This window comes from Ooceraea biroi, chromosome 4 (genome assembly GCF_003672135.1).
Source record: "Ooceraea biroi isolate clonal line C1 chromosome 4, Obir_v5.4, whole genome shotgun sequence".
Lineage (NCBI taxonomy): Eukaryota > Metazoa > Arthropoda > Insecta > Hymenoptera > Formicidae > Ooceraea > Ooceraea biroi.
The window spans coordinates 1,411,151-1,426,866 of record NC_039509.1 but is presented as its reverse complement, the minus strand read 5'-3'; the positions used below and the strand labels follow the sequence as shown (position 1 = coordinate 1,426,866).

The window sequence follows — 15,716 nt, the reverse complement described above, 5'->3', positions numbered from 1 at the left end:
GCGATGATGTGGCGTTCCCCTTGAAACCGCCTTTTACTCCACCCTACCATTCTACGGTAATTGCAGCGTGTCCGCGCGCGCTCCAACATCTTATTTCAAACAACAAATCGATAAAATAAAATATAAACGTGCCTGAGAAAAATGCTGCTGGCGTGCAGGTGCTGCTGAATCACACGATAATCGTCCCGCTACCGATAAAAGCTGTAATTTCGCATACGCTATAAATAAAACTCGCAGGTCGACGATACGCGAATGGCACTATTTTCGGCGAACGCGTCGTTCGATCAAGACATCGAACGATATGCAAGTTTTGTGAGCCATGACCGGCGTTTGAATCGCCTTTTAAGCAGTGATCCATTCGCTCGGAGAGACGGCAGGAAGAAAGAATGAAAGAGAAGAAAGAAAAAGAGAGAGGAGGGAAAGGACACGTGCCACACACGTGGTGCCTCTAAAACGTGCTTTTAGAGGCCGGCTCGTGCCGCGACATGGACGACCTGTTGAATGGAAGCCTCGTCTCATTAGTCGCTTTGCGCAAACAAAATTAGTAGCCGCGTTCGTTGTTCGGATTACGCTTTATTTAACGGTAACATCAATTTCGCGCGTCCTGTCGCGCTTTTGCGTGCTCGGATATCACATCGCGCGTGATTTATTCTTTAACGGATTCGGTGTGGAGACCGTGAGAAACAGCACGCACGAGATGCGCTACGTATGTACGCACGGAACAGAAGTTCCCCGGTCACGCTTATTTTTTATTCGCAATTATTTCGCAGCGTGTTACTCGCGATCGTTTTTCAAACACGCGCGTAACTAAAAAAAAAAAATAAAAATGAAAAATAAAATAAAACTCGCTCTCAACACACGCAGCATCATTTTACAGAAGCGGTCGAGAGTTAATCTCATCATTCTCTGCATTCGCGCCGCGTTTCCCTATTATTTGGTATATTTACGGAAAACACGACACGCTCGCAGTGTAAACCTCATATCCGGATGTTATCGCATTATTCCCTTTCGCGGGATCTTTTATTGTTTGGTGATCAAACGTTTTTGCGCGGAAGTAAAATTAGCGCGGGCGACCTTTTTGTTACGCGTTTACCAGCACGTCTCCATACATACGTACGCTCCTTCGCGTTAATTGGCAAATTGCTTACGACGTCTCAGAGAAACGAAAAGAGATTTCAAGAACCGGCCGACTCAATCTGGACTTCCGGATGCGGAAACAGCCACGGGGACGATAAATGAATCGAGGCTGGCCAGCGGCGGCGCGGCCGAGATTCGAATCGCCCTTTAAATAGCCTCGCGGAGGGTTGGCGAGCGGGCGCGGAAAAAAAGAGATAATAGGGTTGGGAGGGCGATGCGCGCACACACATATGTCGGCGCACAGTCCGCATGGCGCCTCCAAAGGCATTTCTCGAGGTCGCTCCGCTCCGCCGGGGTCGACCTGATGAATGGAAACGTCGGTATTATTGTGTTTACACGCGGGACACACGGGTGCCTCTCTCGCCACACTTGGCGTGGAAACATTCCATTCATAAAGCGTTCCGCGCGTTCCTCTTACCGCCACATGCACACACATATACACACACACGTATACCATGCAGTCGGAGAAGGGTACACGACCTTCTGCCTACCGCGCGGGGGTTGACACCAGTAACGTATTCAGAATTTCGTTGCCGCGCCGAGGGGTGGTCTCGGCCCGCGCCCGAGATAACGCGCCACGACGGAGATTTTCCCCGGCTCGTAATAACACCCCATCCCCCGTGAAAATAACTCCTCGCTCCATTGCGCGAGGAAACGGGGATTCCCCCGCGCATACCAGAAATCCATCTCGCCCGCGTCATCCGCGTTAAGCGACGAGGGCGGGTTGGATCGTCGAGAGTGAACTCGCAAGTTTCGGTTGCAACTTCCGTCTGTTTGCGTGAATTTTTCATTGTACACGCGATAAGGCCCTTGCGGATTAGGTGGAATTATTTCTTAACGAGGAGTAACAGGGGAACGCGCGGCGCGCGGAGAGGCGTGAAATTCTCGCGAGGGATGAGAAAAACGGGCGCGACGCCCCCATGTTACTCGTAACACATCGCGGTAATTTATAACGACAGGTGTTCCCTGCCTGCCTGCCTGCTTACTTCTCTCTGCCCTCCTCATTTACTTCTACCGAGAAAGGGCGTCAACCGTAACGCCGCCAGCCCTCGCGCTGTCGGTAGCAGCAAAGGAATGCTCTTTTTGCCCCTCTCAAGGTCTTTAAACTGAACGGTCACGTGCGAGCCCGTCAGCTTTTTCACTTTTTTGCACCGTGTCAGCGTGTGTCGATGTGCGATGTCAAAGGGGGTCACGATGCGATTCGCGTTTCCAACCAATCGGTCGTCCCTTGGGTGCGCCTGGAACAAGGACCAGAGTTGGTCCTCCGAATTTTCATAGATTTGAATATTTGTAGAGTATATCTGATATCTAGTGAACATCCATGATACAGATGTTGGAAGGCTCCAAAATATCCCTCGGTATTCATGGATCACAATTTGAACATTTGGAGAACCCAATATTTTCCATTCACCGAATGCAATTTGGATCTGCATAATCTGAAAAGTTGTCGGATAACGAAACGGAAACTTTCCACCTGAGAGACTCGAAGACATGTTGCAAAATATCTGAGAACCCTTATCCGAGTGTCAATTAAAATCTGCGACGAGGACACGCGTCGTTACGATTTGTCAGCTCGAGATAATTTACAATGGATAGCCGGATGTCGGATAGTACCACCGATTCTCTCGTGTTTACATCGCACCAGCTGATATGAATGGACTAGCAAAGCGCGGTGCCGTATACGTATTTGTGCATTCGGTCATGACGACTTTCCGTATAAATTGAAACTTCTCGAGGGTGTCTCGCCGTCGACTGGGGAGAACGTCGGGAAGGGGAAAACGAGACGGGGATCGCGACGCGGGACGAAGCGGAGTGAGCGAACGAGAGAAGGACAAAGCACGAGAGACGAAAGAGGAGAGACAGGACGACGCGGATCGGAGGAGGGTAGAGAGCCGCGAAGCTGGGTCAGTTCCACTTAGTAGGAGCCAAGCTCCAATTCCGCTTGGATCCATCCTCGTGCCCCTCGCATCCTCTTCGGAATTGTTTGAAGGGACACTCGAGAAAAAGAATGGCCGAAACGGAACCCAAATGAGCGGCCATCATGCGAGAAGGGGTGGTTGAATGTACATTCTGACGAGACGAACGCGGATCTTGATTTTCTGGAGTAAAGCAGAGGAGATTCTTGCGGAATATCAAAATCAAGCAATACACGCGCGCCCTAGAATGACGTTTTATCATCATAAGTTTAATTATTTCGTGACACTTCTTCATTAAGGGGCGACTCTAATGAAAGCACACAAGCCCGCGGTAGAACGCATTTGTTTCAATTAATGATGCATTTCGGCGGCAGCTACGCACACGAATACTTTTTCCACCCACGAGTGTCAAATATATCATCCTGATACTCTTTGTATTATATAATTAAGAGAATATCATGCCGTAATTATTACGCGCGTCTGGAAACTCTACTCTTATTCAAACATGTGGCATCTTTTATGTAGAAACATCCGCACATACCGTATTCAGTAAATTAACGTTAAGGCATCTTAGCTTTCCACATTGTATTTAATTCATCCGCATAATCCAATTCCACACGCTTCTTTATTAAAATCCCATTTCACGTGTATCATACGTTGACTTTATTTATTTAAAAATGTATGAAAAGTTATGAGCCTCATTGCTCTCATAGTTCGGCAATGATTGAATTCGGAAATCTCTGTTGTCTCAGAGTCTTTCTTCTACGCACACCGTTTGGTTCCTATTCGTAACGGAAAATTGCATATCGCTGGTGTTTGCCTTTAAATCGAATCATCGCGCGGACCACGAATGAGCCACACGAACCGGAAGGAACGAATCACGGACGATCCGGTGCAGGTTTTTTCCTCTCTTTCGCTATCGAGGAAAATCCTACGGCCAAGAGAAAAATGCGGGCGAAGAGGAACGTGGCCGGGAACGTGGCGTGTAGGTGACTGGCAGGCGATGCACACGAGAGCAATCTGCACTACCACGATCGCGAGGGCCTGACCGCGTCGTCTCCGTTCTCGTTTCCACCGGGGGAGAAAACGCACGTTCGCGGTCCGCGCTCTTGGTCAGTGGTGTGCTGCTCGGAAGAGACGGCTCGCATTCCGCCTCCTTTCTCGCCGCTGAATTAAGGTGGCCGGGTTTTTAAGTTGGAAAAACGCCGGGCCGCCGACGTTACCGGGGAGATGCGGCGAAAAGCGGAAAAGGTCCTTTCCGTAAGTCGTGGAAAGACGGCGAGTTTCAAATAGCCTGGACGAGGATAAATAGACAATCTCTTTCAGCTACGTAGGAATAATCGTTAGGGGAAATTATTAAATTAAAAATTTGATTCGCTAAATTAAACTATGAATATATAAATATATCAGCTCTCGGCGTCTTCTCGTGTGTTACAAGACGGTGCTGATGGATATCGGCGAAACAAACGTTGCACTGAGACTTTAAAGATTTAGCAAACGTTATCCGTTTTAACGAAACCTCATTACGATTCTTCGGCGCGTATTTTTGTTCCTGACCCGTTCAACTTTTCATTTCGCAGTTTCTTTCATTTCCGTGCTCGGGCCGTTACTCCTCACTTGTCACACGTACGAAACTACGTCAGGAGCGATCAGGATAAAAATAGACATATCTTTTTAACGTCAGAAATCTTCTTCGTTCATTTCAATCCATCAGACACGATATGCAGCCCTTGAGCGACTATTCTGAAAAGATACGTATCGAAAAAAAGCATGTACCGATGCAGCAGTGCTTTAAATAGAAGATAATCCACACTATACGTTGAAAGATTTCGACGATGTAAATACGTTCACGGCAACGTGCAAAATAATACGCGATTATTGCGAATCGCCGATACGGTGATTAATTTTTAATTAACTCGCAACCTGCAAATTTTCGCCGAACGCGACCCTTTTTACCCACTCGCATAATCCATCGCTAAAAGGAGCTGCGATTGGTCAGAAACATACCCTCGTACATAACGGCAGAGTATCCATATACACACACACACACACACACACACACACACACACACACATACATATATATATATATGTACATATGCGCGCGCGCGCGCGCGCGCGCGTGTGTGTGTATACGCGCGCACACACGGAGACGCGTATCCTGTTCCGCGAGTTCTATGTACACGTGCGATTTACCCCAGGAGATTCATACATAGTTTTGCACGTATACATAAGCGAGAGGCGTTTGTTGAACCGTGCAAATCTTCTGCTCGGTGCACCAATACGGGCGCAAGGAGCACGTTCGCGCGCACAGCATCCCTCTCTTCTCGCCCGTATCGCACCGTCCCTTTCCCTCTTCCCGTGCATCTCGCCTGCATGCAGCTCTCCGTCCCTCCTGCCCATTAGCGAACGCTCCTACGTAGCCTCTCGCGAGCTATTCGCGCTAGCTTGGGCGAGCGCCGTGTATTTTCTTGTCTTTCTCGCGCACACCCACATACGGACAAACCGCCCTGTCTCTCTTCCACCCTCTCTTTCTTCCTCCTAACGGTGGGACTTTTACGCGTCTTAGGTACGCATGGAGTCGCACATGCTTGCGAGTGGTCTCTCTCTTTCTCTTTCGGCTTTTCCCTCTCCGACCAACTTGTCTATTAGCGAGAGCGTACACGGATACGCTTTTCACCCTCTTCGTTTCTCCGATGTTCGCCATCCTCGTTCAATCGAAACGCATCCACGGCGCATTTCGCGCTTTCCATCTCGCTTTTTCAACCTCTCTTTTCTTTCTCTCTCTCTCTTTTTCTCCCTCTCCTTCTCATCTTTCCATCTCGCTCTTTATTGTTCGCTCGTCTCGCTCGCGCACTGTCGGATATGCTCGGAGTCCCTCGCACACATAGTTCTGCACCTCCCATCCGTCCCTCTCCTCCCTCCACCCGCGTACTTATCTCCGTCCTTGGCCGTCGTGCGTGCACGCATACCTCCTATCTCCGTCGATCGCCAGTGTACACACGCGAGAGCTCTCCCTCTTTGTCGCGCGAGCAAACACGGATACAGCGCGCGCACAAGCGTACGTAGAGGCACGGAGGGTGGTGGACGAGAGGGAGGCACACAAGGAGGGACAGAGAGAACGAGAGAGGCAGAAAGATGCGGGAGAAGGATAAGAGAGGGCTTCGACTCGCCTGGCGCACCATGGGGCTTTTCTTGTATTCTATTGATTTTTCCAAAAGTTCGTGGTGGGAGTCTGGTGGTCTGTGGTGGTGCGCGGCTCGATGTGTGCGCACGTTGTGCGTGTACGTGTGTGTATGTTAGAGCGATGAGGACGGCGATATCGTCGAACCTCGACGATATCACCGTCCTCATCGCTCCAACAAAAACCCTCTCCCTCTCGCGCTAGTCTTATCCCCCCTTCGGGCATTTTTCTTCTCTCTTTCTCGCTCTCGCACACGCGAGAGGGACGATCCTCTCGACGTTCGTCTTGCGTTATCCCTCTCTGACGCGTGCGCTCACGCTCCCCGACCGATGATTCCCTCTCTCTCCTTCTCGATCCCTTTCTCTTCCTCCCACGCGCGAACATCTCTCCTCCTCCTCCGTAACCGTTACATCCCTCTCGCTCGTTGTTCCCCTTTCTTCCCTCCTCGTTGCTTCTCTCCACACGTTACCCTCCCCGTCCCCTCTTGACGCGCGCGGCAACCTGGCTGCGTGCACACGACACGCACACACGGCCGCGTCGCTCCCGGCAGGAGCGTGTCAAGAGGTTTTGGCTTTGACACCTTTGAGAGAGAGAGGAGCGCAGTGCGATTTGCCGGAATCTCGCCGTAGCTTCCTGAAGACCGTTTCCCCGGAAATCTGTCGACGAAATTCAGCGCGAAACACCGTAGGATCTGTCATGCGAACTCTCACGTCGTGCGTTGCAGTCCGGCGTTTGTACGTTTAAGATAACGTAACGCGAAGGTTGGAGAAGGTTGAGTAGCATAGGTGCTCGTGAAACACTCAGCATCCAACAATTTAAGTAAAAAAAAGAAAGAAAGAAAGGTAATCTTTTGGCAAATAAGATAATGTGAATGTTACAGCGTGAAAATGTACTGTATATCGAAAAAAATCAACTTTAAAGGTGAATACGATGGATGGTATCCATTAACTTGACGAAATCGGGTAAAGTTCGAGAGAATCAACAACAAAGCGCAGCATTTTGTTCCGTTTCGTTTAGCCGCGCGCTTTTCGTACTCTCCGTGCCCCGAACAAAATGGCAATACGCGCGCGCACGCGGAAGAAGCACCGGTGGAAAGCGAGAACGAGCACGAAAAGCTTTGCGGCCGCAAAGAACAGACTTGTGCAATGTTTGTTTTCACGAGGAGCACGAATCCGCGGGCATCGCATCGGATACCGTGTAACGAAAATACCGCGTCAAACATCGAAAGAGATGCGAGCGCTCGGAGCACGCGTATTCCGCGTCTCTCGATACGCTCCTGATTTTCCACCCACCCAACCCACAACGGCAGGGTCACCGCATGCACCCACACTCTCCCTCGCACACTCACACGAACGCGCGGAAACCGACACACACACACAACGCGTTCTCACTCCTCTCTTTCCCGCGCTTGCTCCATCGCAATACATCCTCGCGCGAATTGCACACGCACGCAGCGTACGTGCAGCACCAACACGCAGACAGACATTGACGCACACACATACACATACATATTCACATGCACGCTCGCGCGCACGTGCGCGCAACGGTGGGCACGCTATGGCCGCGGCGGTGGCGGCGGTGGCGGCGGTCGTGCATCCAGGCGGAGCGGAATATAGGCGTGCAGCGGTGTCGGGCCACAGGGCGAAGAGCAGCGGCATCGACGGTGCGATGACGGCGATCGATAATTCGAATCGATTAATAATAAGACCGCCGGCGGACGCGCGAAACGGCGGCCGCTGTACACGTGAGCTCGCTCGCTCGCTCGCGCGAGATCGATCGCGACCGCGAGCCGGACCGCCCGATATTTTCGTGGTCGCTCATTTTTTTTCCTTCTTTCTCTTTTTTTTCTCTCGTCCGCTAACCGCGCGCACACCGGGCACACGGGGTTTATTTTGGTTACACGAGGTACCGCGGCAGCGCGTCGTGTGTCCCGCGGAACGGAATCGGGAATCAACCTTCAGGGGAGAGAGAGGAATAATAATTCGGGCGTTCCGTGCGAGATCGATCGTGCACGCCGCCGATCCACGGCGAGGTTGTGTCGCGACGCGGTCGAAATGGCCCTCCTGGCTTCATCCCTCCGTTCCTCCCTGCCTCCCTCTCCGTTCGTCGATTAATACCACGGCTATTAATTGTTTATCGGCGTCGCCGGGATTACGTCGCGCGCGGAGAGAGGAGGGTGCAGCGGAGAAACGCGTAATTTTATCAAGGACGCATCCGGTAACCTACTGATAGGACTAGGTCCCGCCCGTTTCGGTCGCAGTTTCCGTCTCGGTTTTCCTTCTCCCTCTCGTCTCCCTCGAAGGAGCTTAAATATACACGCTCATCTGATTCCCGAGTAAGCCTCGCGTTCCTGAGAATCGCTTCCGCATAAATTGGCCCTGCGAAAGGTATCGTGCCGGCTTCCACGTTCCTGCTGCTACACGCTGCTGAGACGCGACATTGCCGATCACGTAATTTCGGGGACCTTGGAATACGTTGACCTCGCAGTATTTTCAATGCTAGTCCAAGCTCTGCGAACGCATCACCCGAGCTCGAACTCGTTCAACTACCTGACAACATTTGCGACCTTCTTTTACAGTAAATACCGCTGCGAGACGCGTACAACTCCTCCCGCGAACTTTCCAAGCGTTTTCAACTTGTCTGCGTTACGCGAATAGCCGAAGCTGAGCTGCGTCGAGCCGAATCGAATCAACCGGGTCCAGACCAAGTGTCGCTTTGTTATACAGCGCAGACAGTGGTAATGTATTTCGGAAGGCGATCAACAGCCGTATTTACGGCTGCGCTACTGTCAGCGCCGTCAGTAGATCACGGAGCATGACGCAAGACGTATCGGCGGCGTTACTGGACAACCAAGACGACGACGACCAAGACGAAGCTGATGATGAGGACAACGGGATTGCTCGAAGAGCTTCACTCGTTCGCGCGCACGTACGGCTCACACGCGGCTCTAGTCGAATCTAAAAAAAGATCATCTACGCAAATACGCGAGCGCGAAGTCCGTCCCCTTGTCACGTCTTCAAGAATCCGTTGCGCCGTTGCGAAATCCTCCCGCAAATACGATCTCCGCCGCTCGTGCTCATTTGCATAATGTCCTCGGCCCATAGGTGGAAAGGACACACGACCCGCTGTAAATTCGGCCGGCGGTCGGTCGTGTCCTGCGAGAGAGAGGGAGAGCGCGGAGGTGAGTGCGACCGTTATACCGCGTCTCTCGCGCGGTGGTGTGCCTGCCTTATCGCCGATGCGGCCGACGTAGCCGCACGTCGGCGGCCGCGGCGCGGGTAACGATCGCGCGCGTGAGCCGCGCGGCTACGATCGATCCGTCTCAATCGATCGTCGGGGGCGCGTGCCTCGATTTACCATCGATTGCCGACGCGATCGATTAATTCCGCCGAGCTCCTCGTCGAGGCTATCCTTGGACGCAGGCGGGACAAGGACAGCCGCAGGGGAGGACGCCGACGGACGGAGAGAACGAGAACGGAGCGAGGCGGACGGAGAAAGAAGAGGAAAGAGGTGGCGGGTGTGGGAGGAGGGCGAGCGTGACGGGCGAAGGGCGAGCGCCGGCGGGAGAAGCGAGGGAGCGGGAGGAACACGAGCGGGACGGGACGATCGTGGTGGAAAAGGAGGGAGGACGAGACGCGAGAAGAGTGGAGAGCGCGTGTGTGCGGCAGAGCGAGAGGGAGAGGCAGAGGAGCACGTTTACTTGCGGAGCAAAGGAGAAAGATAGCGAGCAGAAGAGGAAAAGAGACGAATATCGTAAGAACATGCTCTCTCTTTTTCTTCGCGATGGAGCGAGATGATCGAACGCTGGTGGCTGCTAACAGAGCGAGAAAGACGAGCGAGGCAGCGGAATAAGAGGGACTGAGATAAAAGAGGCGAGAACGCGCAATAGTAAAGGACGGATACAGCCGGACCAGCCACAGCCGCTGCCGCCACCGTCATCGTCGTCGTCGTCCTCGTCGCCGTCGTCGTCGTCGTCGCCGCCGCCGCCTCCACCGCCGGCTGCCGCCGCCGTGAGGCTTCAAAGCCGAGCAAGACCGAGAGCGGGCGAGCAACGGCGGAAACGTACGAGCGGTGCGGTTCGAGCGGCCGAGCGAACGACACGGCCGAGCAGTGCGGTGCCGACTCTTGCTGCCGCGGTTACAGATTCCGCGCTGTGTGTGTGTGCGCGCGTGTTTACACGACGAGAAAGAGAGAGAGAGGAGAAAGAGAAGGAGAGTTTGCGCCGCGGAGGCGAGGGCAGGAGAGATTTCCGAAAGAAAGAGAGAGGACAGAATTCGGAACAACGGAAAGGACGAGAAAGAGAAACGCAAAAAGCAGCGAGCAGGTTGTGCGAGTCATCCGCGAAACACGGTACGTGTCACGCGTGGTCGTGCCGAGTACGTCTCCTCCTCGACGAGAGGTTCGTGCGCGCAGCACCGCAAATACATGCTCTCTATTCGACTCGCTCGTGACTCTCGAGGAATACCGCGAGTCATCCGGAACGCGGTAGCGGCTGTCAGAGCGACGGAGAAGGCGTGCGAGCGAACGTCGCGCGTCGACGCGACCGGCACGCACACACCGCGAGGGAAGCGCGAGCGATAACGCGCGCCTGCCACCCTCGCGCGGCTGCCTTTAACGGGGCGTGGGTGCATCATACCGCGTCGCAACACACCACACCGCACCGTACCGCATCGTATCGCATCATATCGTATTGGCAGTGGTGCGGCGAGACGGCGGGCAGTGCGCGTAATTCAAAAGGTGCGCGCGGCGGCTGTGGCGAGAACATGACAGACGACACGGAGTGCGCGAATTCGAGGCGGCACCGCGTCGTGGTCGAAGGGACGATAATATAAACAGTGGCGATACAAGAACAGCAAAAAGGGAAGGAGAACGAGAGGAGGCGTGCGGGGGCGAAGAGATCGTAGATAGAAAAGAAGGAGGACCGTTTCGAAAAAAAAGAAAGTTCCCAAACAGAGGTATATCCGCGCGGCCAGTGATCCCGTGAGTGCGGCTCGGCTCGCGTGTTGCGCGCGCGAGAGTGCGTCCGCGCCTCCAGTAGTGAGTGTGTGTGAGTGCGAGGGCCAGGCCGCGCGCGAGTGGACCCCGAAGAGGAGAGGAGAGGAAAGGAGAGAAGAAGAGAGGAGAGGAGAGAGAGAGAGAGAGAGAGAGAGAACAGAGCAGACTTTCGCGGCTTCCGGCCTGTCGGCGCGGAGGCGGCTCGGCTTGGCGGACGCGATTCAACGAAGAGAGAATGCTGGTAACGTCGCCGACGGTCGTTACGACGAGAGCAACGATGACGACCTCGCGGGGCCTCGACTAAATCGAGTCCTCGGTAAACCGAGAAAGTGAGAGAGAGACTTCTCCTCGCGTGGCGCGCCGCATCTTCGGCGACGTCGATTCCATCGCCGCGACGGCGGCAACGACGATCGTCGTCGTGCTGCTGGCCGCGGCGTGCAACGCACACGGCGGTGGCGCGGATTGTTAATCAGGTGTTGCACCAGTCGGGTTGTTGGCGAAACGCGCGACTTCGGCGGATCCGTGCGTTCGAGTGCCGACGGCACGTTTCCAGTTCGTCGCCGTCGGTGAGCTGCGAGAGCGCACTGCCCGGAAGGCACGCAATTTCTCGGTGAAAAAGGGTTTGATCCGAGTACTCGAGCGAAGGGTCTCGCCAGATTGGAGCTCCCAGGGTTCGACAACAACGACAACGACGACGACGGTGCCTTGTCAGTTCGGACGCGAATGACGGCGTATCTGGACAACTGATGACTGTACTCTAGCGACCGTCGTCACTAAAGACTGGATATCGCGTCCCGTGACTGTATTCGCTATCCCAGCAATTGTCTACGCGAGGCAGAGGAAGGATATCATTTGCGTCCGCTCTCGCAGTCGCTAATCGGGAGGAGGCACGCGGGGAGGAAGTCGCCGTGGAGTCGCCAGTCGCGCCGGTTCGTGACTATTCGCGATCGTCGTAATCACGCGTCCGGGCGACTTCGCTCGGGTGCCAGGCCCGTGATCCTGATAATCGTCCACGAAGGATCTCGAAGCCGTGGGTGTATCGATCCTGGGGTTGTAACGTGGGACGCGCCGAAGGCTCCTTCGCCATCTCGTATTCCACAGGAGGATTATTACCCGGACCCGTCTCTATCCCTCGTGAACGACCAGCCGACGGGCGAGAAGGAGCGAGCGTCCTGGGTGATCGCCGGTGGACCCGAGCGAGAGTAGAGGAACGACGTCGAGCGTGCGACGTCGCGACGGCCGACGGCCGACGGCGGGTGCAATTCTCTAGTCTGACAACACGGACGACAACAGCCCCGGAATGCAGGTGGCAACGCTGTTCAGGGAGAGCGCTACCCTGCTGGGCGCCTCCAGCCTGGACCCCCCGCAGACTCACCATCACCAGGGTATGCATCAGCCCCAGCCACAACAGCAACAACAGCAGCAGCACCAGCAGATGCAGCAACAGCACGCCACCGACATGCACCTCGTCGGTCACCATATGCAGCACCACTACAAGATGTGAGTATCCTCTTGCCTGCCGTTCTTTTCGAGCACTGATCGCCGCCGCCGGGGCCGGGTCCCCCCCCCGCGCTCGACGCTCGAAAGTGTTCGACCTTCGAGCTCGGGCGAGCGCGGTTACGCGCGCGCGACGACCGGTCGTTTAGGCACGGTACAATCGCGTCGGAGTCGCCGGCTTGGCGAAGACCGAGAGACCGTTGGGACGATCTTGGAGCATAAAGAGCGAAGGAGAAGCCAGAGGAGGAGAAGATGCGTTGTTGCTATGTAAAATGCAGCTCGGTCGCCGCTGCGCGAAGCTGCGCTCTTGAGGCTTTCGGTTCCACCGCTGCGATTGTCGATTCTAGGAATCGTTTGGGATTCCAGGTGACTGTAGATTCTGCCTCGCGGACATTGAGGAAAACGCCATTGCTCAGAATTTTAAATCCCACGAATTTATGGAGGAACTTTTGGGAGAGAGATTACGAACGTGAATTACACGTGACTCGTAGGACGTCCCGTCGATTAGGAATGCCCTGGCGCGCTTAATTAATCTTGATTGATGGTCGTATCGACGTTACGCCGCTTGGACGTAACTCGAGTTGAAAAAAAAATTGTCGAGCTCGCGCGCGTTTACCTTGGCGACGATGATCGTGAATTTGGAGATCGGGAAGATCAAAGTCGCCGAAGAGACATCCAATATTATGCTTTCGACTTGGGGAATTGTATAATGAAGACGATTTTGCAGTCGGTTGCTTCAATTGTTGTACAAGCCAGGTGGGTTTCGCGGTCGAAATAGCGCATGAACCGGTGAATCCATTTCGCTTTTTCCACCGTATAGGTGCTATCTAAACACACCTCTTTCCTCTCTCTCTCTCTCTCTCTCTCTCTCTGTCTTTCTGGCTTTGCATCAATACTGCCGACCACTAAACGGCAAACCGTATTCATACACTGTACCAAAGCGGCAAATGTTATTTGCCGAACACTAAAATCCATTCGTAATCCCGTACCGTTCGAAGAAGCGGCCTTCGCGGGCTCTTACGCGCAAAACCTTCGAGCTAAATCCACCTGACAGTGCGCGTTAAATCGCGCACATCTTGCACATTGCATTCCCCGATGAAGACCCTTGTCCGCGAAACGATTAAACGAGAAGATAATGAGGTCACGAAGGGCGATGTTATCTCGCGGCACGAATGTCGTTCCTTGCGTCGCCATCGAACTCTGCTGGGATACCGCTCGGCGGAACCAGAGTGCTCTTTTAATTAAACAGTGATTTTAATTAAATATTGCAAGCAAAACGAGAGAGAGGGAGAGTGCGTTTGCGAGTTAAGCGGGAAGGCGGAAAAGTGGCACAAGAATGCGTGAGTGATGACGCGATCACGGTCCCGGTACCGGCGCCTTTTTCTCTCATAGCCCCTTATTTCCCCCTTTGATTCGCTCCGGATGATCGGCCGTCGGAGTGTCGTCGCACACCGTTGAGAGCGTTTATTTATGATCGTTCGGTATCGACATTAACCTTTTAAACGGCGCGGTCGAGCGGCATTATATCGCGCTACCGCGCCAGTATCGCTGCCATTCATATTTGTTTTTATCCGTGCACGCGAGCACGGAAATATCTTCGAATGGAAAACGGCTGGGCGCGATGCAATTTTATGAGCCACATGTTCTCGCAATATACGCGAGCGATACAAATGGCGACTTAGATCAGCAGGTGAATTCGCCCGCCGGGAGAATCTCTCGTTCCCGCGCGCCCCGCACGATGGCGAAATTGTTCTTGCCATTTCTTTTTCAATATCTCCCTGTTTTATGAATGAGATAAGGAGGGCAGAGGAGAAGGAGGAGGACGAGGAGGAGGAGGAGAAGGAGAGCACGCGCGGTGGATTCTCGCGATGCACCGCGGCAGGAATTCGCCAGACTCTCATATAAATGGCTGATCGGTCCACGAGTGCCATCGCGAAAGCGGAAATCACGCGAGCGGTTTACGACGAAGAAAAGCGGGAGGATCGCCGGGATCGAATGTCATCCGCGCCGGTTGCAGTTTCTCGTCGGTTTCATCGCGCGTTATTGTCCTCATTGCGACGCGGAGCGTCGACTCTTCTCCGGTAACCGATCGAGAGAAATCCCGCCGTGATTCCCGATCGGGCTTATCCATATTGCTTTAAATTGCCGGATCGACTATCCCGGCGTATCTCTCAACGTCTTATGCGATTTTTGTTCTCTTTTCTGGGACACCTCGACACGCAGTCGTCCAATTCGAAAGCGGCCAGGCCGCCTAAATCCTCGCCGAGAGCATCGTGTCTCCCGCGTGCGCGCAAACTATGCAAATTCGATAAGTTTCCAAATCTGACTTACGACACGCTCGGGAAACGTACGGCTCGCACACGAGCGAGACCGCGAGCGTCCGGAACGTTCCTTTCGATGGCGTCGTACGCCGCTGTGTGCCATGCGAACGGATTGATAAGCATGCAAAGCCGTCGCGGTATCGCGAGCAAGGTTCGTTTCTTTCCGAGACACGGATGAGTCAGTTGCAAAGACAGAAATAACGCTCGACGTAGATCGGAAAGAGAGAGAAAGAGAGAGAAGAGAGAGAGCAAGAGAACGCGATAACCGAACGAGCCGAGAGCGGTACACGTTCGTTCGGTTCCAATTTTGAAATACGTGCGACGATCTATCATTCTTGAAAATTGGAGTAAAAGCTCCGCCTTTTTTTTAGTCCGTCGGTATTTGCAGCGTTTCTGTCGGTGTGATGCATTAAAACAAGCCATCGAACGCATGATAAATCGGACGTTTTACATCGCCGTCGCTGCTGGTGTCTACGGTACAGAAAAAAAGGCGAATTTCGGTAATGTGCGGGCCGACAGCGAGGATATGCTACCGCGAGGACACTTTCTGAATGAATAAAGCTTCGATCGAACGATAAAAATCACTGCTCCGTCGCGGGGGTTTGCATCTTCGAGCGAAGATAAATTTACGACGATGAAATTACGCTGATGGCAATTGGCGCATCG

At 53.6% G+C, this 15,716-nt stretch overlaps 2 protein-coding genes across 2 annotated transcripts in view; one reads left to right on the top strand and one right to left on the bottom strand.

Annotated features, from left to right (window-relative positions):
- LOC105285578 (atrophin-1) overlaps positions 1–15,716 on the top strand; it is a 123,642-nt gene that overhangs the window by 6,376 nt on the left and 101,550 nt on the right. The window contains exons 2-3 of the mRNA XM_026969003.1: positions 2,323–2,325; positions 10,346–12,732. Coding sequence (XP_026824804.1) covers positions 12,533–12,732 — 200 coding nt within the window. The 5' untranslated portion in view covers positions 2,323–2,325; positions 10,346–12,532. The remainder of the gene's footprint in view (positions 1–2,322; positions 2,326–10,345; positions 12,733–15,716) is intronic.
- The window catches only part of LOC105285577, a 117,358-nt gene that overhangs the window by 8,158 nt on the left and 93,484 nt on the right, over positions 1–15,716 (bottom strand). The window lies entirely within an intron of this gene.